Here is a 22668-nt window from a genome sequence, read left to right as displayed (position 1 = left end):
CATCTTAACTAGGAAACTATCATGTAATCTCAGACTACAAATACCAGGATAAGATGTTGGTTTTGCATCCTATTTGGTAAGTTGAGGTAAAACAGATGTAACTGGAAATTTTGGTTTAAAATAGCCATAATAAAAACACTGGATCCAGGCAAGGGGGGGGGGAGGGCCAAACACATGGGTGTATTCTCAGTTTAATAAACTATGGTTTATTGGCCCTAATAATTTGCCCGAAGTACGAGGCAGGCCTTCCTAAAGAAATAAGGCAAAAAAGCAAAAATGTCAGTTCCTGCACAATAAATAATACAAGTGAATTAAGTGTTATTGTGATTCTTTATTGGGCCAGGATGCAAAATCCAGGAGTGGAATCATTGCAAAGCAATGCTCCTGTTCCCAGTTCCTTAAAACATTCCAGAAGGACTTGGTGGTGGTGGTGGTGAAGAAGAAGAATCAGCATGGCCAGAAGAATCAGCATGGCCACACCATCCTTATCTGTTTCTAAATGTGGATCTTTAGTCAAAGAAATTTCCTTTCCATTCTAAGGAGAGCTAACTTTCAGTGGCAGCTCTGTCACTGTTGCTTTGGTCGGTCTATTTTTGAGTTGAAAGCTGATCCTGGATCTTTGGTACAAACTGCATTACCTCTGTATGCATCAATAGATTAATGCAGGGGTCACCAATGTGTTGCTTGTGGGCACACATATGCCCACAGAGGCCTTTCCTGGTGCCTACGGGGTCCCCTTTCCCACTCCACTGAAATTAGTGTTGAAAGAAGCATGCTCCTGTCGCTAGTAGAACAGGTTGTGAAGTGTGCTTGGCTGTGGTGCCCACAGCTGTGTATCCAGTTTGCAAATGTGCCACTGGCTCCAAAAAGGGATGTGACCCTTCCTTGATCATTCAATGGCTTCACCTTACTAAAGAGAACTACAAAAGTATTTCCTTGGCATAAACTCTTACTCTCATGTATCCAGGAGCAGCTTTGGGCAGCTTTGGAAGTGGGAGAGATAGACATGGTTGTCTCAGCCCATACTCCTTGCTCCCGAGACTTGAAAGATTTGAACAATGGAGACTTCCTCAAGGCCCCAGCAGGGATTGCTTCACTACAGTTTGGTAATGTGTTTATGAACTATTTTATATATGCTGTTCTTTTTCTTATCTTCATCCAATGAGCATGTACTGCTAAGAATGGAAAGGATGATATCCCCATATCATCTCAAGAATATACTACACTGACAGGCAGTATCTCTCCAGAATGTGGGTTCTCAGAGGTCTTTCCCATTACCTGCTAACTGGAGGTGTCTGGAATTAAAACAGTAACCTTCAGGATGCAAAGCATGTGATCCACCATTGAACTATGGCCCTTCCCAAAGCATGACCTGTCATCCTGTTGTTCCAGGTGCCCTTAGTGTCCTCAAGCTAAGCCAACCAATACCCCATTCAAAATGCCCCGTTTCATTTAAATTACAAATACTTTAGTTTTTCACTATGTAAATTAAAGTAATTTGTTTTAAAAAGCATGTTCAATAAAGCAAAGACAGGATCCCAAGCATAGTTACTTCAAAATAAGTTCCATTGAATGCAGAATAATTTTCTTTTGGGTAGGTTATGGCTTTCAGACAAAGAAATCTTAATTGATCAGATCACTTTTCATAGAGTAGCCAATACATTGATTAAATTTGCATGTTTACATACAAAAATTCTGAAGAAAATAGCATGAATTTACTTCCCTAGTGCTCCCCGCCCCCAATACAATCACACAATAGTGTGTGCGATTCAATGTGTTTATGTTTGAATGAGTGTGAATGAATGTCAGTGAATGTGTTTATGGGTGACCCAACATATTGCCACATGTGGCCCTCGCAGGAAAGGACTGCTCACCCCTGGTATAGAACTTTACCAAATGTTCAAGTCTTCTCTTTGAGTGGCATCAAGTGATATACTTTAAGAAGAAACCAGGGAAGAACAATCTTCTGAACAATAAATTCCTCTACTAATTGTGACTGGAAAATTCATAGGTCTCCCTCTCTTCTGGACTTCTGCAAAATCCAGAGGGTTCTCCTTCCATGACCTAGTGCAACTGATGTGCAAAAATCCTGCCATTCTGAGCAGGCTGGAAGACCGTAAAGGATCACTTGGCCCTGGGATGGATGCAGACCTGGTGATCTGGAATCCAGAAAAGGAGTTTGAGGTAAGGATGGGAGAGGATATAGGTCATTTTTAAAATTTTGTGAATCACCTTGGGAGTCTGATATAGAGCCAAAAACAGGATATAGCAAATATAATAAAATAAAGAGTTATAACAAACAATGCCCTTACAGAAAACAATGAAGTGACCTTATACCAAATGAAGAATTAAATGTGCCAGTTTTATGAGACAGAAGTCCAAAGTGTAGTTGTTGTTCTTTGGATTTCTTATCCTTACTTCACCATAAGGTCCCAGGTAAGATAAAACAATATAAAAATAAAATGTTAAAATCAGTTAAAACACTTTGGTCTTGAATGTTTCCAGTATAAAAAGGCATAGCAGAATGGTTGTTTCAACGACCTTAGCAAGAGAGTAATCTTGACACAAAGTTAGGGTGTCAGCTGGGGCATTATTTTTCTCAATTTGGATCAAAGATACATCAAAACACTTATTATGGTTATGGTTATTAGCTAGAGAGATACAAGATAGATATTGATTGTAGCGAACATCATGTATATACCACTTCCCAAGCCAGCGGTGGTAGCTCACTGGGTGCAGAGTAAATGGGAGTGTGTGAAACTAACCTTTCTATGCTTTGAAATTTTTATAATTGATGATCTGGAAAGTGCCAGTTCTGATATTACCATTCTCTTTGATACAACACAGGGACAATAATATTAGGTTGTATGCATTATCCTTAGTAAGCAACATATCCCAAACTAATCTGTATTATAATTATTTTGTCTCCTTCTTTCTCTCTTAGGTGAAAAAAAACATAATTCATCACAAGGATAAGGTATGGGAAGGCTCATGTTTTCTGCATTCTCCCAGTGTTCCTATTACTGCCCCCCGCCATCCCAGCCTCAAAACACCTTACTGTAATTTACTGTATAATTCATTACATTTTTGGCCTCTGCTTAGGGCAGGCTTTACTGTTAAGCAAATGGGACATCCCAAGTGTCATTTCTGTGGTGGTAGAGGCTATAATGAACTGACTGTTTAGTAATCTTCACCTCCATCTATCACTTTGCTTAGCAGGCAAAAACCAACAAACAAAATACCACCAGGAGGGGTGAGCACAGCCGTAGGCTTTCAACATTCCTTGCCTTTTTGCAGCCTTGACATTTATGGGCTATTCAGTCTTTATCTTTTCCAGGTCAGAAGTTACTGGGTCAGAGGATCTGCCTCATACAAATTTAAATAAGGACTGGCCCTAGTAGGCACTCAACAGGACGCATGTCTATGCTGAAGGAGTCTAAATCATTTTCACATCTGGTATCTTAGATTATTTATTAGTTTCATGGCCCTAACCTCAAGCTCATAGTTAGAGGAGGATGAGCTGGCTGAGGCCAGGACTGCTGCACCACCAGGTTCCCAGGAAGTGAACCTGAGGCTAGTGGAACCTACAGAACCTGAGCCAGAACCCTCACAGATGCCTTTTGCCAAGTCCCATTTGCCTGAAGAGTCAAGTACTTCTTGCTCTACAGGCCTACCCAACAGAATTCACCAGGCCAGCAAGCCACAGAAAAGAAAAGAAGTGCTCCAGGTTAGGGAGTTGGCCCTTTAAGGATACCTACTCTTTGGGCATGGAGCTTGAGAAAGGTAAACTGGATGGAGGGGTTCATAAGGCCTCAATTCACCTCTAGTCTTTGTTGTTCACTTAGAGCTTTCTACACCGCTGCATCTATTTTGCCTTGTGCATATCTGCTATGGACAGATCAGAACCACCATAAACAAAAACACATTTACCCAAAGACCTTTGATTCTGCATTCTATTTATCCTTACTTTTCTCTCTCTCCCCGCTTCCTCCTTTAGCTAACCCCATACTTGGGTTTCCAGCTTTATGGTGAGGTCTTTGCCACTCTTGTACGTGGCAGGCTGGTTTATCTGAATGGGAAATTTGCACCCAAGCCAGAAGGGGACCTGCTTGTAACAGAGAGAAAGATGCCTACAAGAGTCTCATCACCCTACTACTAATGAGGAAGAGAGTATGACAAATGTACTAGCTAAACACAAATCTGGGCAGAAGAGAAGCTGGAAGAATAGAAGAGGAGAGGAGAGTGGAATCTACACACATACAAAAAACGCTGTCAAAATGCTTTTTAAAAAAATGTTTTGAAAAATACATTGAATTTTGCATAGCTCACTGTCACCATCTAGTGTCACATTTGTATATTGCACTTTACAACACATTTAAAACGTTTTATTTGCAGCTGTATACAGTATCTGAGTCTGAGGATGAGTGACATAAAGAATAAACTGCAATCGCATAGTCTATTGTCTCAGTGAGAGCAGCTGCTACACTTTCTGAATTTTTCTACAACTGCTGAATAAATAAAATGAGGTCAACAGCTCCAGCTGATATGTCAAGGATATGCAATAATGGAACAGTAAAAAGTTATTGGAGCCACTCCCTCATGCCTTCTTGCTTTCCAGAAGTATAAATAAGGCTAATAAAAAATCAGGATGATGGGGGAACAAGACAAAAAGTCTGGGTGATCTCGCAGCTCTTAATGCTTCATCTCAAAGTGTTTATTTTGCAAATCATTGATCTGATTTTTAAATCTAATGTAACACAGTGCTCACAGTGAATCAAACAGTAATATGTCAAAGTGTGATGAGTTCTGAATAAGTATTCTTTCACTATGGCTATGACCTTAGAAATTAGATAAAGAGGCTTTCGATATAACTCTTTAATCAAAGTATGATCTATTGATTTCCTGATCAGAATATGATCAAAATGGGATGTCAAGTAAACGTGTTTGAATTGTGCATTTTTTGATTCTTGCAGTTGCTCTAACCTCTAGAGCAAGGATGAGAAACCTGCAGTCCTCCAGATGTTGGACTATACCTCTTATCATTCCTGACCATCCTGGCTGAGTTTTATTGGCGTTGGGAGTTAAACTACCCCTGAATTAGAGGGTTACATATTTTAAGTCCTCTCTCAGACAAACTATACTAAATGCAAAACTAGGCACAGTGCTCTGCAACATCCATGAGGCTTTAAGATTGCCACTGCCAGCCAAGCAATCCTGAATAATTTATTTTTCTCCTATTTGACTTAATTTGAAAATCCATAGAAACAAAGTAATCACTTTGTCAAAACTAAAAGGCAGCATTTCCCTTTGACAGTGCTGTGCTAGAACATACATCCTGCCAGAGCATTTGGACCTTAGTGTTTATTAGCTGGCAAGGGCTCGTGGTACATAAAAATGCTAAACAAAACATTAGAGGGCTTAATATCACAGAAATACAAGTTGTCCCAGTAAAAGGGCAGATTCTCAGAATGAAGTACAGTATATGGTCTGATACAAAGTGAACTTCCTTGAAAATGCAAACGTTACAAAGGAAAATTGTGGGCAAGGGTAGAAGGGAAGTAATTCAGTCACTGAAACCAGAGAAACTGTTGCTATCTTCTGGTGGGATAATGGCATTCAGATGGTGCAATTGAAGATTAGTGGTGTTTTTGTGAAACAAATCTTCCTCCAAACTTTTTGCAAAAAGGAAAGTGATGAAGAAATGTGCTGGAAAAACAATTGTTTGATGCAACATTGTCTAACCTCCCCTCAGACAAATCAGAATGAATGTTGAATAAATAGCTGGTGTTGTCTAACCTCCCTGCCATCTTTGTGAAAACCAAATCAGGGTGAATGTTCAATAAAACGGCTGTCTGAAGGTCCCATTGGCCCCAGTCCATAGAATCATAGAATCATAGAATCATAGAATCATAGAGCTGGAAGAGACCACAAGGGCCATCGAGTCCAACCCCCTGCCAAGCAGGAAACACCATCAGAGCACTCCTGACATATGGTTGTCAAGCCTCTGCTTAAAGACCTCCAAAGAAGGAGACTCCACCACACTCCTTGGCAGCAAATTCCACTGTTGAACAGCTCTTACTGTCAGGAAGTTCTTCCTAATGTTTAGGTGGAATCTTCTTTCTTGTAGTTTGGATCCATTGCTCCGTGTCCGCTTCTCTGGAGCAGCAGAAAACAACCTTTCTCCCTCCTCTATGTGACATCCTTTTATATATTTGAACATGGCTATCATATCACCCCTTAACCTCCTCTTCTCCAGGCTAAACATGCCCAGCTCCCTTAGCTGTTCCTCATAAGGCATCGTTTCCAGGCCTTTGACCATTTTGGTTGCCCTCCTCTGGACACGTTCCAGTTTGTCAGTGTCCTTCTTGAACTGTGGTGCCCAGAACTGGACACAGTACTCCAGGTGAGGTCTGACCAGGGCAGAATACAGTGGCACTATTACTTCCCTTGATCTAGATGACAGAGGACAGGATCACACTTCAAAACGACCTTGACAGAATAGAGAACTGGGCCAAAACAAACAAGATGAATTTTAACAGGGAGAAATGTAAAGTATTGCACTTGGGCAAAAAAAATGAGAGGCACAAATACAAGATGGGGGACACCTGGCTTGAGAGCAGTACATGCGAAAAGGATCTAGGAGTCTTGGTTGACCACAAACTTGACATGAGCCAACAGTGTGACGCGGCAGCTAAAAAAGCCAATGCAATTCTGGGCTGCTCCAATGCTCATCATAGCCAGTAGATATACTAGGTTTCATCACCTCAGTCTAGAAATAGGACCTTGCCTTGTAAAGGAATTTTACAGGGATTCTGGTGAAGCAGAAAGAATTCCACTTCTCTTCCTCTCCCCTCATTGTGCTGAGGTTGCTCAAGCTCAGCTACTATTTACACTAATTGCATTCATGAAGTTAATGTCTAGTTTGGCTCTCAGAAGTTCAAACTACTGTATTACAGAATTTGGCCAGTCCTGCTCCCTCCTGTCTGGTCACCATTGTTCTATTACTGGAATGAAGCTAGGGGCAGGGGGTGGGAGGTGGGGAGGTTGCTCAGCAATCATATGAGAGCTCTGAAAACACTAATATGGACTCGGCATGACACAAATGCATGCATCTCAGCTACATACATTTTTTAAGCACAAAAATAGTTGTGGTCTAGCCATAGAGAAGTTGCTGCACTGCACATTGAAACTCTTTGTAGATTAAGTGAACCCATGAGGAAATTAAAAAAGAAATAGGAAAGCAAGCTAAAGATATTTACAGTGGGCTATTGTCTACTGAAAGGGACGCGGGTGGCGCTGTGGGTTAAACCACAGAGCCTAGGACTTGCTGATCAGAAGGTTGGCGGTTCGAATCCCCGCAATGGGGTGAGCTCCTGTTGCTTGGTCCCTGCTCCTGCCAACCTAGCAGTTTGAAAGCACGTCAAAGTGCAAGTAGATAAATAGGTACCGCTCCAGCAGGAAGGTAAACGGCGTTTCCGTGCACTGCTCTGGTTCGCCAGAAGCGGCTTAGTCATGCTGGCCACATGACCCAGAAGCTGTACGCCGGCTCCCTCGGCCAATAAAGCGAGATGAGCACCGCAACCCCAGAGTCGGTCACGACTGGACCTAATGGTCAGGGGTCCCTTTACCTTTACTATTGTCTACTGACAGCTAAAGGTGCTCTACTGTGATCTTAAGGAACATGTGCAAGTTACATTTTTATACTACTCGGCCCAAGGGAAAACAATTAGTGAAGTTGTAGCATCTGTCCCCAGACTACAAGACAGTCAGGACACAGTTGTGTGTAGTGAATTGTTGCTTGTCTCCTATTAATTGCCTTTTGCCACTTTCAGCTTTACCTGGTTACTTCAACGTTCAGAAGCAGTATACCTCTGTGTACCAGCTGCTCTTACAATATGTCTGCATGGTACTTATTTCAGTTATTACATGCACTCATCTGCAGTTCCCATACATGTCAGGGACTGGCAGAATGCTGACAAGTGCGTACAGGGAGAAAGGGAGCTGGTGTCTGACTTGGGAGAGGGGGCTAGTGATTTGTGGGGAACTGTACCAGGCAGGAGGCAACAGTCGGAGGCAGAGGAAGCTTCAGAGCTGAAGGGTGGATCACAGGATGGGTCGGAGGGAAAAGAAGGAGCAAGTCAGGCAAAAAAAGGAACACAGAATAACACACAGGTCACCCTATTTATTGCGGGGAGGGGGGATTTCTTCAGTCAGGCACTGCCAATAAGCAGGCAAGCACAGTTACTTGTTAACCCCATTATTAATCTAGAATTCACTGTTCCTGGCAAACTATAACCAGTGACTGCTCAACAGACCAGTGTTAGACAACTACAATAAAGAATAAAGAATGAAACTTCAATTTTATATAGTTTCAGGGATTTCGGACAGAACCAAACATAATGGTCCAGTTGTCCAGTTTCTCTCCGTTCTGTGAGGGAAGCAACTTCTACAGAAGTTGAGGCAGCATAGGAAGCTTCTCTGTGTTGCCCAAAGAACGAGGAAAATAAGTCTCCTTCAGATCTTTGTTTGCATGATATTTAACTTTCCAGCTTCTAACAGGTGTAGAATTCCCAGGCAAGGAAGGCCAAAGGCATTAGAAAGCACAGAACTCTCTGGGAGAAAACCAAGGAGTAAGTAAGTTGGAGACTGTGTTCTAAAGATAAGCTCATATTCACAAGGAGCTTGGAGACCAATGACAGTAACTGGAAGATTTTTCAGAAGAGGAGAGAAACAAGAGGGAGGTGTGCTAGCATTTATCTGATCTAAGATCTGTTTGTTTTGCTCAACCCCAGCTTGCCATGTATTTAAGGTCAGGGGTGAGCAGTGTGTTCCTAGTGCTGCAAGCAGCAGGTTGGACTCCTGTTCGGCGGCCTCTGGTTTTAACTCAGTGTTGCCGCACCATGGCTTCTCAAAACCTATCTCTGCCACCTCCAGCACCTCTGCTACAGCCACTGTCTGTTCCAGACAGGTTATTGCTGGGCCCTGGGCCCTCCAATTGCCCTCCCCGGATCTTGTCTGCAGGCTGTCGACAGCTCATAGGACATGTCCACAAAGAGATGATCCAGGTAAGAAATAAAATCCTACCTAATTCCTTGTGTGCTCCTACTTCAGCTTCTACTTAATGCTTTTCCAGCTTTCAAGTATCACCCTGACTAATTATTCATTAGTCTATGGATTAATTTTTTTTAATCAAAAGTAATGTTCTTAACTAATACAATCTAGATTTATGGAAAATCATTATTATTTAGCCACAGAATTTCTTGATAACCAGAAGCATGATTTTCTTCCTCTGTGATGGGACTATTATTTCTGGTTATTTCCCCATTTTTAAGAACTTGATTCCACTGAGCTCATGAGAGTCTCAGGCTTTCCTCTGATCTAGATTCACTAAGCAAATATAAAACTTTGAAAACCCAACTCTTTAAATCTAGACAAACTTCTGCTATTTAGATCTCATGGTGCTTATTCCTCTGTATGTCAGTCAGGAAGACAGATATTCCTTTGAGATCCATTACCCAAAAAGGATTGCTAACTATTCATGGGAGTGATCTCAGGCTTAGTAGCAGGCAAATATATCACTAAATTGGAGGCATGTAATTTCTGTGTATAATCTGGCTAAGAGCCATGTTAAGAAATAGGGAGTTCCACGCTGACCTGCATTTTGAGGTCCCATGAGAGCAGACTTGTATATAAATACAGACGCCTTCTATGTTTATGATGCTTGAAATCTGCTCTATCAGAAAACCTACTTAATTCTCACCAGGGTGTGTGAGGCTTTAGGATTCAACATTTCCACTTACACAGGAGCATGGCTGTTCATAAAGTGATAGTAATCAATGTATTATATGATGCAAAGAAATAAAGAAGCAAGAGCAGGATCTCAACTGTGGCTGAGTAACTCTACTGTGGGAGTATTCTCTTCCGTAACAGCATTTTGGATTTTGTTCAGCCCTTTCCGGCTGTTGTCGTTTGTCCATCAAATTGTATAGAAACTTTTAATGGGTGCCACACTGTTATCTCTTCCTCCTATGAATGCCACTGTCAGAATCCACAGACATAAATACACGTGCACTGCCAGCCTTGGGAAAGTTTCTTTGAACATTTATTATCTTCTCTGTTGCCCTCAGATAATGGATGAGATCAAGCTTGGAATACAGTATGCATTTCAGACACAGAACCCTCTCACATTGGCTGTCAGTGGCACCGGCCATTGTGCCATGGAAGCAGCCTTCTTGAACATGGTGGAGCAGGGAGACAAAGTGCTCATAGCTATGAATGGATTTTGGGGTGAACGTGCAACTGGCATTGCCAAAAGACTTGGTATGTTTTTTGGAACCTTTTCCTTCAAACCTAGCATTCCTTTATAGTATTATTTATTTTGTTTATTCATTGCTTACTGCATAAAATGTTTCAAAGTAACTTAAGAGTTGTAAAACCATACTGAATGCAAAATTTGAAACACCAACCACCACCACTCATGTAAGGGTGAGAATAATGGCTGTATAATATGAAATCCAGTGCAACAGGATGTATTGGGGCTACTGCAATCTGCTGTGCAACCAAGCCACAGGAACCTTCTCTGCTACTGCGACTTGTACACCACTATGGGACTGTAGCTTAACACTAAGTTGAATTCCTCCCAATTTGTTTTTAATAATCAAACGCTTCTTTCCTGCTCCAAGTTTAATCATCATATACTCTGGAGGTTCCCAGGGAGCTTGAATGGACTTTGGCAAAGGTGCTGCTATGTACTTGTTAATACATGACCCATTTCAAACAGAAGCGCCTGTGGCTCTCTTAACATAACTTGTTGTGAACTGCTACCAAGTGAGAAGTGATTTGCTGTCTTCCCATCAGTCCACCAGGAACGGTACTCCACCCCTAAACCTAAAACTTGCATTCTCATGTGTTGGCTATTTTGGTGGACTTCGCTGAGCCAAATCAGGGGTAGCGAACCTTTTTCACACCAAGGGTCTGATCAAGAGCTGATTCATTCCCTGCAGGTCAGTTTTGACAGATGGGCAGGACCATACACCTCTCAAATTACCTGACGTCATAATACCGTCAAGTGAAAATGTCAAAGGAGCTCACTGTCATAACCAGTCAGCTGAACCAACAATCCAGAGTCTTCAACCTGTGTCTAGATTGTAATTTCTCCTGGTCCAAACCACTTTTCAAATATAGTTTCAGGGTGCACTGAGGCATACTCAGTCCTTATTAGCACACGTCTCATTCCTTTTCAGGGATCAGCAAAATCCAAACTAGTCAAGTGAAGCCTCTAAAAGCTGCTTAGTCAGGCCCTCTTCTTTTAAATCCAAGGAAACTGAAACCCAGTGAAATTACACTCTATGAGTGATTTTGAGTCAGTCACTATCTGCCAGCCTAACCTACTTCAGAGGGTCATTGTGAGGATAAAATTGAAGTACCAGTGAGGGAAACCATGTACATCACTTTGAGCTCCTTGGCAGAAAGGTGGGATATAAATATAATAATAATAAATATAGAATATTATATCCTACCTTCCCCTAGAAGGGCTTTATTATTATCTAATTGGAATGAATGTTGGTGCTTCCCAGGAGCCTTAGGAACAGTTTTGTCCTTTGCTTCTCCTTTAACAAAGTTCAAGTAACATGATTTGTAATCCATTACCTATTTTAGGAGCAGACGTTCATCAGCTAGTAAAGGCCCCTGGAGAGTTTTTCACTCTAGAAGAAATAGAAAAGGTGAGTTATGTGAGCAAAGTAGCTGAAAGTAGCAGCAAAGAGCATGTTTATTGGGAGAGTTTGTATCCTGAAAGGAAGGATATTATATAGATAATTTAGATACATAAATACAACTCTAAGTGAAACCTGCAGTCTATGTCTTTCTTATGTAAATGGTTGGGACAACCAGTTCATAGCAATTTAGCCTCCCACCTATTAGGAGAATATTACTGTTCACCTACTCCTCCCCTGTTTTTTTGTCTTGTCTGACTCTTTCCCCCCCTGTTGCCTCTCCTAGGGTTTAGTGACACATGCTCCCTTTTTATTTTTCATCACACATGGAGAATCCTCCACTGGAGTGCTTCAGCCCCTGGATGGCCTTGGAGAACTCTGTCACAGGTCAGTGGGTCATGGAGGTCAAACACTTATTTGCCTCAGAAACAAAGGCCTCAAGGCTGTAGTCTAAGCTGCCTGATTTACCGTGGGCCCAACCATACCTCAGCTTAGTGTGGATTGTGAACCCATTGTGCCTCCGTTAATTCCCCCTTGCCCATGTGGCATTTTCCTACAACTACTGCTGTACCACACTTTCTTTTCCCTAAATCCAAAGATTCCCTATGCTTAGAAAATCTGAATAAGAGAGCTGTTATCAATTGCTTAAACCAAATGAAGGACACAAGGCGCTCCACATCTACTATATCTTTTGGAAAGTTGTTTGTTTGTTCACTGTGCATTTGGACCTCTCTTAATATAGCATAACTAAGTTTTCTTCCTACTCAAACCTCAGTATTTATTTGTTTGTTTGTTTGTTTGTTTGTTTGTTTGTTTGTTTAGAATTAATATTCAGTTAACGACAGAAAAAGTACAAGCCTCCATTTTGCTCATTGTGAAACATGGTAACTGGTTGGATAAGGATACTAACATTTACTTTTACATTCTTGTGCACTTCCTGGAGATCCACATCTGCCCAGAATGGAAAAGAGAGAGCAGCAGGGGAAGACCAATTGAGTGGGGAGAGAGAGAAACCCAGCCCAGATGCATTCCACCAAGCTCTGCCAACTGGCATCAATGGCTAACAGTGAAATAGCAATGAATATGACTTAAAAACAACAGAATGTGTGGTAGTGCACTTGCACACAGAGAAATCTGATCTGGATGACCTGTTTGCAAGTTAAGCCCTGCCTTCCATAGCATGCTAAATCTCTATTCTTTCCTTCCTCATTTTAGATATAATTGTTTACTACTGGTGGATGCTGTAGCATCACTGGGTGGAGCTCCAATTCTTATGGACCAGCAAGGTGAGCAAAATGGTCAAAGGCCTGGAAACGATGCCTTATGAGGAATGGCTAAGGGAGCTGGGCATGTTTAGCCTGGAGAAGAGGAGGTTAAGGGGTGATAAGATAGCCATGTTCAAATATATAAAAGGATGTCACATAGAGGAGGGAGAAAGGTTGTTTTCTGCTGCTCCAGAGAAGCGGACACGGAGCAATGGATCCAAACTACAAGAAAGAAGATTCCACCTAAACATTAGGAAGAACTTCCTGACAGTAAGAGCTGTTCGACAGTGGAATTTGCTGCCAAGGAGTGTGGTGGAGTCTCCTTCTTTGGAGGTCTTTAAGCAGAGGCTTGACAACCATATGTCAGGAGTGCTCTGATGGTGTTTCCTGCTTGGCAGGGGGTTGGACTCGATGGCCCTTGTGGTCTCTTCCAACTCTATGATTCTATGATTCTAAGATGTAACAATCTGTCATAGTAACACAAATGTTTACCATTGATGTAGAAATGGTTTGAGGTTCCTAATCAGAATAACTTGCATCTTTCCTTCATCATCACTGGAGAAGGCAGAAGATAGATGTGTGTTTGCTAAGAGAAGAGGAATACAAAAGACAATATAGGAGATGCTCTCTGGCCTTTGCCACATTCTAGAGGACGAGTAGGTAAATCTGAAACTAGTGTCCAAGCTTCTCCCTAAGTATATGAAAGCTTCTCACAACTTGGTGTCCTGCAGATGGTCTGGATTACAACTCCCACCAGCAAGAAGTGCATCTAAAACATCTGGAGGTCACCAGGTTGGGGAAGTAATTTATGACATTAGTAACAAACAAACAAGTATCTTGCCTAACCTCTCAAATTTTCTTCCCATGGACTACTTGAAAATTTCTGAGGGTCTTGGCAGACCACTTAATAATTTTCATGCCTGTTATAGCAATTGTAATGCACTGTGATTATTTGTGTTTTTACAGACATGCAATGGAAACTTGTGGTCCACAGGCCACCATTTGAGAACCACTGCTCTATACATATTGCACTTATATTGGCTTTATTTCATTTTTAATTGCCACAACTTTCCACAAAGAATCCTGGTAGCACAGAACTGAACAGGACATCTGCCGTAGTGAAGGAACACTTATTAACATTTTTTCTCCCCTGTTGAGCACACAGGAATTGACATCCTCTACTCAGGCTCCCAGAAAGTCTTAAATGCACCACCTGGTGCTTCACCCATTTCTTTCAGCCAGAGAGCAAGGTAAGCAAAATAATATTTGTTTTGGGGAGATGTTATTTCCAACTGGATGTTAGGCAAGTCAATGCTTTATAGAAGACAGTCATTGAGATATAGGAAATGATAGGAGGCTCATTTCCCTCCTAAAGACACTGAGCTGGATCCAAAAATGGACTTCCATGTGCAGAAGGGGTCCGCAGCTAACCAAATAACTGTTTTATACCTTGGCACTAAAGTGTTGTGAGAGAAGAATGAAGCTCATCCAAAAATGCTCTTCAGCTCCTGCAACAGCTTGTTTACGCTCTACATAAACTCTACAAATTATCAAAAATGCCATGGTGTTTTCCTACCATTCCATTCTTTGGGTTCAACTCACTGAACTAAGTGAGCCCCACATCTCACAGAATTCAACCTCTGTGCCTTCTTGCAAGCTCCAGGTTCAAGCACCTCATATTATCTACATTTTCCTGCTTGTTTCTAACAAAGGGGCTAAGTGAGGCCACATAGCATTGAAAATCCCACATGAATCAATTCCACTGGGCAATACTATTATATACATCCCAATCTCCCAGCTGTGAGTGGTTTCCATGGAATGAAAGTCACTGGGGACTAATGGCGTTTGTGATCTAAAGCTGAATTTACATACACATAGGCTCAGCATGAGATGGAAAATTCACAGCATTACTGCTCCAATAGTCTGCTCCTCTACTGGATTTCTAATAGACTCCTCAATGCCAAAGTACTGGATTCTCATGGAGAGAAAATCAATACCTCTATGACTGTTCCAGGTTCTGATCTGGCACTGCCACTCCATTGCTCTTTCACACACAAACATTGGCACTATTTAGTCTATGTGGAAACTAAATATGTTGTTGGATTCCAACCCCCATCAACCTCAGTCATCATGGCTAATGGTTGGGGATGATAGAAGCTGAAGTTCAACATCTGAAGAGCCAGTTTCCTCCCCCCACTGAACTGTGCGGTTTACAGCAAATACACTAGGGGTAGGAGGTGCACAAAGAATGTGATTCACTGGTAGATTTCCTTCAGGTGACCAATATTTGCATTTCCATTTTGTCAGGAAGAAGATTTACAGTAGGAAGACGAAACCAATCTCCTTTTATCTGGACATGGAGGAGCTGGCTCAATACTGGGGCTGCAACGATCAGCCAAGAAAGTGAGAGCTAATTCTATGGCTTCTCATTCTCCTCACTTTTAAAGTAGTTTCCTGGCCTCCAGAAATGGATTAGGCCCTGGACCATTATTGAGCAGCAGATCTGTACTACCATTCCTTCCCCCAATATTTCTATCATATGGCTGGGAAAGCAGGTGGGGTAAGAGAAAAGGCTTTGAATGGAAATATGGCAGGGAACAGCTCATTCTCTCACATGCAACTCTTGGGGGGGGGGGAGAGAGAGACAGAGAGCACACTTGCTGCTTGCTTACAATGAGTGATTCAAAGCACAAAAACAAGCACTGGGCAGCACCTAGTTTGACATAGGCTTCAACTGAGAATATGACAATACTTCCTCGCTTCACTTTCCTGTCACTATTTTGTTTTGGCATGGGGGGCGTGTTGATAGGTAGGATATATATTGTGAAGCGGTTTCTGATAGATTGGTCCATGCAAATTGAGCATCTCCCTTACATGTTGCATGTATCTTTGCAGGTATCATCATACTGCACCCATCAACACGTTTTTCTGTCTGCGAGAAGGCTTGGCAATTCTTGCAGAAAAGGTCAGTCAGTGTGGGAGACTGAAAGGCCTACAGGCTGAAGTAGTAGAGAAACAAAGGAAGATACTGAAATCAAGATATTTCTGCTGCTTAGTTAAGAATGGGCATATTAGAGTGTATCCAGATATTATTCAGCAATCATATTCACTGTGACCTCATTAGTAATAAACTTACAATGCATAAAAAGTCAATGTGTTCCTAAAAGGTGTAGTAGATTAATTTTTGCCCTGAATGTCCATCCAGGACTTCCCAAAGAATGTCTCCCCTATATGATTTTCTGGAAGCAATAATGGTTATAACACTTGTGAAATTATGGGAGGGAGGAATGCTGCATAATGTATGAAGCACCTTAGTTCTCATAGAAGGAACTAATATAGAACCAGTATCACCCTTCCTTGACTGGAAGCAGAATGAGGACTACTGAAGGCTGATGCCTGCCTGATGCAATCCTAACCCTACTTACTTGAGCGTAAGCCCCGTTTTATTCAACAGGACTCACTTCTGAATAGACATGGTTAGGGCTGCAGCCTTACTTTCTAAGAAAGCCCTTGGTTTATTCACAACTGGTAAGGAGTATATTACTTTGTATGATGTGGACCCTAATAAACAAATGAGTACCATACTAATTTTAGAGTTTTTGGATGCTAACTGGTCAGAACTGTCAAAGCCAAACTCAATTACAAACCTATCATATTTAAAGATGAAAGGGTAGTATCCAATTAAATAATTCTGCTAGCACATACACTTTCGGCTGCACAACGCAACTTCCTCTCCCTGCTCACCAAATAACATATTTAGGGGGCACATGAGAGAGAGGAAATTCCATTGCACAGTCAAAGGTACTTGTGATAGCAGAACTGTTTAGTTAAATACCCACCCACTGTGTCCATCCTAATATAATATGCCTGCTATGTAGAGATAGTTGAAATAGTTTTTATTTCCTACACATGAAAATAAAAGTGCATTTTATATACAGGGGCTAGAACATTCCTGGAAGCTTCACAAGGAGAACAGCCTGGACCTGTGTGCAGGGCTACAGAAGTTAGGCCTCCAACTTTTTGTGAAAGAACCGGTAGGATGCAAACCACAATAATTAGCTCCACATTCTGTGCTGAAGTGAACAAGAGAACTAAGTCGTATGTGTGCTGCTGCATCTTATAGGACCTGCTTTGAGATGGATGGAGAAAGGAATAGACAATGACAGTAATTGCAGGCCTGTTGAATATTATATACCGAGGGTAGTGAGGTATGAGAAGGGAACCAGAGATAAGCCAGAGAGACTTTGTTCTAGCAACCTAAGGCAATAGTGTTTCCACAGCTGAATGTAGTTTGAAAGCAGGATAGCTGATCATTTACTGCATGAGCATCTCACTTTTCAGCACCAATCAACAGGTAACCAGAAATTATAGGGAAACGAAAATGTACAGGACGGAATGTGAAACATATATGAAGCCAACTTTTAACACTCAGAAACCATTCTCTCTAGCCTTGCATAGAATCAAGCTCACCACAGACAAATGGTCAGTGAGTGTAGATTCCTAGTGTGAGAAGGTCCCATGCAAGCAAGGAGAGAAATCATTAGGGTGAGGGCATTTCATCCAGATGGTGCAGCTTGCTAGAAATCCTGGGAAATTGAAGCATTTACATGCATTCAGAAATTACCTGGGTGCCTTTGACTCATTCTCTTTATTTTTCAGGATGCAAGGCTTCCAACAGTCAACACTGTCTTTGTACCTGAGGGATATGACTGGAAGGAAATCACTGACTACATTATGAAAAGGCATGGGATTGAGATTTCAGGAGGCCTGGGTGCTTCAGCAGGCAAGGTAGATATTGCCTTGGGGCAGGAAATGAGAAATAAACTAAGGTGTTTGAAGACAGGGCTGTCTGGTTTTCAACAAAAAGCAAAACATTTTGTAAATATTTTATTTCTCCACAAACCTGGCTTTTACTACTTTAGCTTTGTGTGTGAAAGCAGATGAATATTCAGACATGTAATACCCCACCCTAGCCTCTGATGCAGAGGAATTGAAAGAGAAGTGAATCAGTTATTTATACCTCTAATTAGAATTAACCTTATTTACATGGTTTCCATGCCATTGAGATGCTGAACTCAATCACTTTCTCATTTAGACTAAGATGAGGGCTGGGCCCTTCTAAGAGAATGAGTTCCAGAACCCTTACTCTATTTTTTATATTATCTCATCACTAGGTTCTCCGAATAGGATTGATGGGCTATAACTCCACTAAATACAACGTTGACAGAGTCCTCCATGCTCTGGAAGATGCTCTCCAGCACTGTCTCAAGAACAAGCTATAAGACCTCACCCCACTGTTTTTTACACAGAAGATCCAGAATAGTCAGTGACACTTAAGACGTGCAAGGTATCAGAGGCACATTCCACATAAAGTGCTTTCCCTTTTCTTTATTCCATAATGTACCTATAGTTTACAATTCACAAGAGTAAACTTTGTTTTCACTGCATGCTATACTGTGCACACTTACTAGTGCTGTTATGCCCTTTGTATTTTTCTTCAACAAATGTGTGCTCCCATTGTGCAAGTTGTTATATGCTCAGAAACTCACACATATGTCTGGATGTATGTAAATAGAAGTCTCTGTAGTTTCTGCCTCTCATTTTGCTGTTGAATCATTGTGTGAAAAAGTCTTGAAAGGATAAGGAAAGAAACACAAAGGCTGGAACCAGATGCCAGTTTTCAGAAGAAAAGCCATAACTTACTGTGAAATGCATGCACTTTCAGCCTGATCAAACAGCTCTTAAACTGTTTTTGAAGACCCTTTCATCTTTAAAGAATGAGTACATATGTGCCTCTAGTGTCAATGGTGTGATTATGCTACCTACCAATGTCTGAAAAGGCTACAACATGTACCTAGCCTACTGACAATAGAGTAAATTGGATGAAAGCTGGGGGGGGGGGAATCACCCCAAGATATGATTGCATGTTAGCTTTAGAGCAAGTTTAAAACAGAAGACCTATCCCTAAGCTACCTGTACAAAGTACAAGATGATAAACATCAACTCTCCCACCCTATGCTGCTATTTAGAAGTTTGAATACACAACTGATGCCTAGTAGTCTAAGTCATTTACACCTTTGGGACTTTCCCATGAATGTTAAGCTATTGAAAACGAACCAGACACTGTGTTCTGACCTGAAGTGCACTTTAGAAGATAATTTTCTTCATTTCATGTTTTGCCAGTTCTCTCTGAATATAGAAAAGCAAAAGGAAGCTGTTCCTCCAAGAGACACTTAACTGCAAAAATTCATCTTCCCAGTCTAACACCTATTTTACTCAGAGGTACTATGCAAAGTAACTTCTCTCATGTTCATTTGCCTTGATATAAATGAAAAGCCTACATTTGTAGGTCGGAGAGGTGAAGAGCGCAGCAGTAGCTGCTCTTTCTGCATCTCACTCTTAGTCCTACTTACCGTAATTTAGCTGCTGCTGCTACCTCAACCCCTGGAAAAGATTTTCCTATTACTTCATCCTGATCAAGAACTAGAATATGTCTCTCTTCCATTCATTCTACTTTGGATTATACCTGGCAACCAACTCTACACATGCAAAATGCATGTTTACAGAAGAGTGTGGTTGCATTTTTCTTATCTATCCTACGAAGCCAATTTTCATTCTATTCTAGGAGCACAATTCTTTATAGCAGGCATGTACATCACCACCTGGATCTGGCAGATAAGAAGAGCACTCACTGCTGGATCAGATCATGGGTTCATTCTGTTGCCTACAGCAGCCAGCCAGATGCTTCAAGGAAAGCCATCAGTCAGGCATAAAGACATTAGCCTTCTCTTGTTTGTATGTCATGGTAAACCATAGTAAGTTTCTAATGAAAGCAACTTTCTGTGTCATTTGCCTCCTCCCTGCTAGCCCATATAGCAGGTGGGGGAACTATTAACTCCCATCATCCCTGGCTATCTGTTCCAAGAGTTGACCTAGCACCTGGGGCCAAATGTTCCCCACACCTGAAAGATACCAGCTGTGATCCTTGGCTAGGTGCTATGACTGAATCAAGAACCCTAGTTTGTTTCATTCCAGATTGACTAGAGATAGTGGTTTGATGGGGTTGAATCAAAACTACAATCCCTGATTCAGTCATAATGCTAAGCCAGGGATAATGGTTCGTTCCCTCCATTTACTAGTAGGGAGACAAACAGCACAGAAAGGTGAATTCAAAGGAAACCTTTACCATTGTTTAGCTCCAGTAGCAACTGGTATTCAGATTACTGTCATATCTGAAACTGGAGGTTCCATTTGCCTACCATAGGTAGAACCCATTTGTTAGCTCTGTCCTCCATAATATTGTTACAGTGGCACCTCGGGTTACATACGCTTCAGGTTACATACGCTTCAGGTTACAGACTCCGCTAACCCAGAAATAGTGCTTCAGGTTAAGAACTTTGTTTCAGGATAAGAACAGAAATCGTGCAGTGGCAGCGCGGCGGCAGCAGGAGGCCTCATTAGCTAAAGTGGTGCTTCAGGTTAAGAACAGTTTCAGGTTAAGAACGGACCTCCGGAACGAATTAAGTAAACTGAGGTACCACTGTACTTGCTTTCCAAAGGCAGGGAAATACACAAATATTCCTGCACCCTTCCTCATGACTCACTCCCAGCCTCACAGGGTTGTGTGGATAAAATGGAAAGGACACCTACATACATCACCTTCAGCTCCTCGAGGAAAAGGTGGGATATAAATGCAATCAATCAATGCTTATAGTTTAGAAAATAGGAATTCTTACTATGAATTTTTGTGTGGGGATCCAGAAGGAGAATATTCCTCTGATAAGGATGACATGCAGTCGTACAGTTCTCTGCCTCCTCTCTCAGGGGATAAGCCATCTCCCTCACCAAATCAAGTGGCAGAGCAGACAACCCCACACCCCTAAACAAATTCACTCAAATAGGCAATCAACAGAGAAAACATGAGAACAGGAAGGAAAGGATACCCCAGGCCGAGAAAATGTAACTTGTCAAATAAGGGGCACCAAAACCCTAAAAAGTCCCAAAGACACACAGAGACACACTGATTTGGGACAACCCTCCAGAACCCCTTACTTTCTATCTCTAGAATGTCCTATCTCTAGCCACAGACCACCACCCCCCCAAGGCAGAAATGCTGGGAGTCTAAATAAAAGTTCACCCCCAGCAGACTCCTGTAGAACTACTGAGGGAGGAGTAATGACAGAAATAAGAGGGGGAAAGCACGTGCCCAGACCAAAATAAATAGTGCCCACCCAACTTGCCTCTGCTGAGTGTTAAAGGCCAATGAGGCCAATGGAAGCAGACCCACTACAAAAACTAAGGTAACTGTTAAATACAGAGCAGAATGGAGCATAAAGGATGGCGGGTGGGTGTGGAGAAAACCCTGCTCCAAAATGGAACTCCCTCCTAGACAATTTATCAAGGGACCCTCCTCACAGCTGCTCCACTTCCTCAAAATGTGTGGCTGAGGTTGCCAAAAATATGGGGACAATGGGTGATCTTGGTAGTGGGAATAGCTGGAATGCCCAACAAAAAAGGCAGGGGCCAAAACTGGGTGATCTAGCAGAGAATGATGATCTGGAAAGCCCAGGCATATGGTGTAGGAGGCTGCAAAACAAACTCCCCCCCCCCCAAGCACTCTCAGATATTGCACAGTCAAAAGCCTGTTCTAAAAATGTTGCTGCTACCTAGTTTATTTGCAGGACATGTCAAAAACTCCAGAAGCTGCTTCACAGAAATGTGGCCAAGTAGACACTGTACAAAAAAAACAAAAAAACAAAAACACCCCTCACTCTGTAGCCACCAGAAGGGACTAGAGGTGGAATGAAAAAAGTGAAAATGTGCTGAGGTAAAAATATAATCCAAACACTCAAAGCAAACCAGAAACACACTCACAACAACAGTAAAAAGAAAAATGAGAGGAGAGGTGGGTGAAAAAATGCAGGAAACTGACTAAAAAACACAGCCAAAGAAGCAGGAAGACAAGCCTCTATGACAGCCGATCAGGCCCAAATCTTTATGGAACACAGTCAGGATCGATTTGGAGAGGGAGATGGCGCCTCCTCCTGTACAGAAGGCAGAAGACTGTGTAGGACCCACCCTGTCAATATCAGGGGGAGAGGTCATTCCTATCAAAGGAACTGTTTACCATCTGGATCCAGCAAACATGCATTTTATTTGGGATTGCTACATGTCATTGTTTTAAGTTGCTTTTTTAAATGTTTAATAGACTTTTACATTTTGAATTCTTTTCAGTAAGATGCTGGTTCCTTATGCATGAAAAACAGAGTAAATCTGATAGATAAGAATGAAATTATTGGGAGAGAAGACTTAAAAGTGAACTTATGGTACTGGGGCCAAGACTATTTTCTCTTTGAAAGGGTTTAGATTAATCTCTAGCATCCTAAGTGTATGCTTGAAGACAAAGATATACTGGCCCTCAGGTCAGTTTCTCCACAATGCCCAGGATCTAGTCAGTTTGTTCAACTACACCAACTGGATCTCAGCCTCTGGAATGGACAGAACACCTCTTTCACTTTTGTACCCTGCTTTCAAGATACTATAGTTTGGACTATATATAGGGACGCGGGTGGTGCTGTGGTCTAAACCACTGAGCTTCTTGGGCTTGCCGATCAGGTCGGTGGTTCGAATCCCTGCAACAGGGTGAGCTCCTGTTGCTCAGTCCCAGCTCCTGCCAACCTAGCAGTTTG

At 41.9% G+C, this 22668-nt stretch overlaps 2 protein-coding genes and 1 long non-coding RNA gene across 3 annotated transcripts in view; 2 read left to right on the top strand and 1 right to left on the bottom strand.

The window, feature by feature from the left end:
* LOC308477780 (allantoinase, mitochondrial-like) overlaps positions 1-4593 on the top strand; it is a 16658-nt gene extending 12065 nt beyond the window's left edge. The window contains exons 9-12 of the mRNA XM_081006697.1: positions 968-1106; positions 2012-2184; positions 2945-2977; positions 3998-4593. Coding sequence (XP_080862823.1) covers positions 968-1106; positions 2012-2184; positions 2945-2977; positions 3998-4159 — 507 coding nt within the window. The 3' untranslated portion in view covers positions 4160-4593. The remainder of the gene's footprint in view (positions 1-967; positions 1107-2011; positions 2185-2944; positions 2978-3997) is intronic.
* Positions 1-22668, bottom strand: part of LOC308477794 — a 26095-nt gene extending 3427 nt beyond the window's left edge. Inside the window, exons 1-2 of the long non-coding RNA XR_013986706.1 lie at positions 20716-22668; positions 11650-11705 (exon numbers count right to left, since the gene is read on the bottom strand). This is a non-coding gene — a long non-coding RNA (uncharacterized lncRNA). The remainder of the gene's footprint in view (positions 1-11649; positions 11706-20715) is intronic.
* Positions 8369-18556, top strand: AGXT (alanine--glyoxylate aminotransferase). Its single transcript, XM_081006699.1, has 11 exons — positions 8369-9065; positions 10128-10320; positions 11659-11723; positions 12001-12101; positions 12930-13000; positions 14145-14229; positions 15287-15382; positions 15875-15944; positions 16918-17013; positions 17639-17767; positions 18154-18556. The coding sequence occupies exons 1-11, from the start codon at positions 8799-8801 to the stop codon at positions 18259-18261; spliced, it is 1281 nt and encodes a 426-aa protein (XP_080862825.1). The 5' UTR covers positions 8369-8798; the 3' UTR covers positions 18262-18556.

This window comes from Podarcis pityusensis (genome assembly GCF_964106645.2).
Source record: "Podarcis pityusensis genome assembly, chromosome: 5".
Classification (NCBI taxonomy): domain Eukaryota; kingdom Metazoa; phylum Chordata; class Lepidosauria; order Squamata; family Lacertidae; genus Podarcis; species Podarcis pityusensis.
The sequence above is the reverse complement of the archived record's forward strand: the minus strand, read 5'-3'. Positions and strand labels throughout refer to the sequence as shown.

What these genes read in the sequence shown, in the direction of transcription:
- AGXT (XM_081006699.1), top strand. Translation starts at nt 8,799, where the DNA reads ATGTATTTAAGGTCAGGGGTGAGCAGTGTGTTCCTAGTGCTGCAAGCA. An exon ending in CTTGGAGAACTCTGTCACAG is followed by an intron (nt 12,102 to 12,929) that starts GTCAGTGGGTCA and finishes TCCTCATTTTAG; the next exon opens with ATATAATTGTTTACTACTGG. An exon ending in TGGCAATTCTTGCAGAAAAG is followed by an intron (nt 15,945 to 16,917) that starts GTCAGTCAGTGT and finishes TTTTATATACAG; the next exon opens with GGGCTAGAACATTCCTGGAA.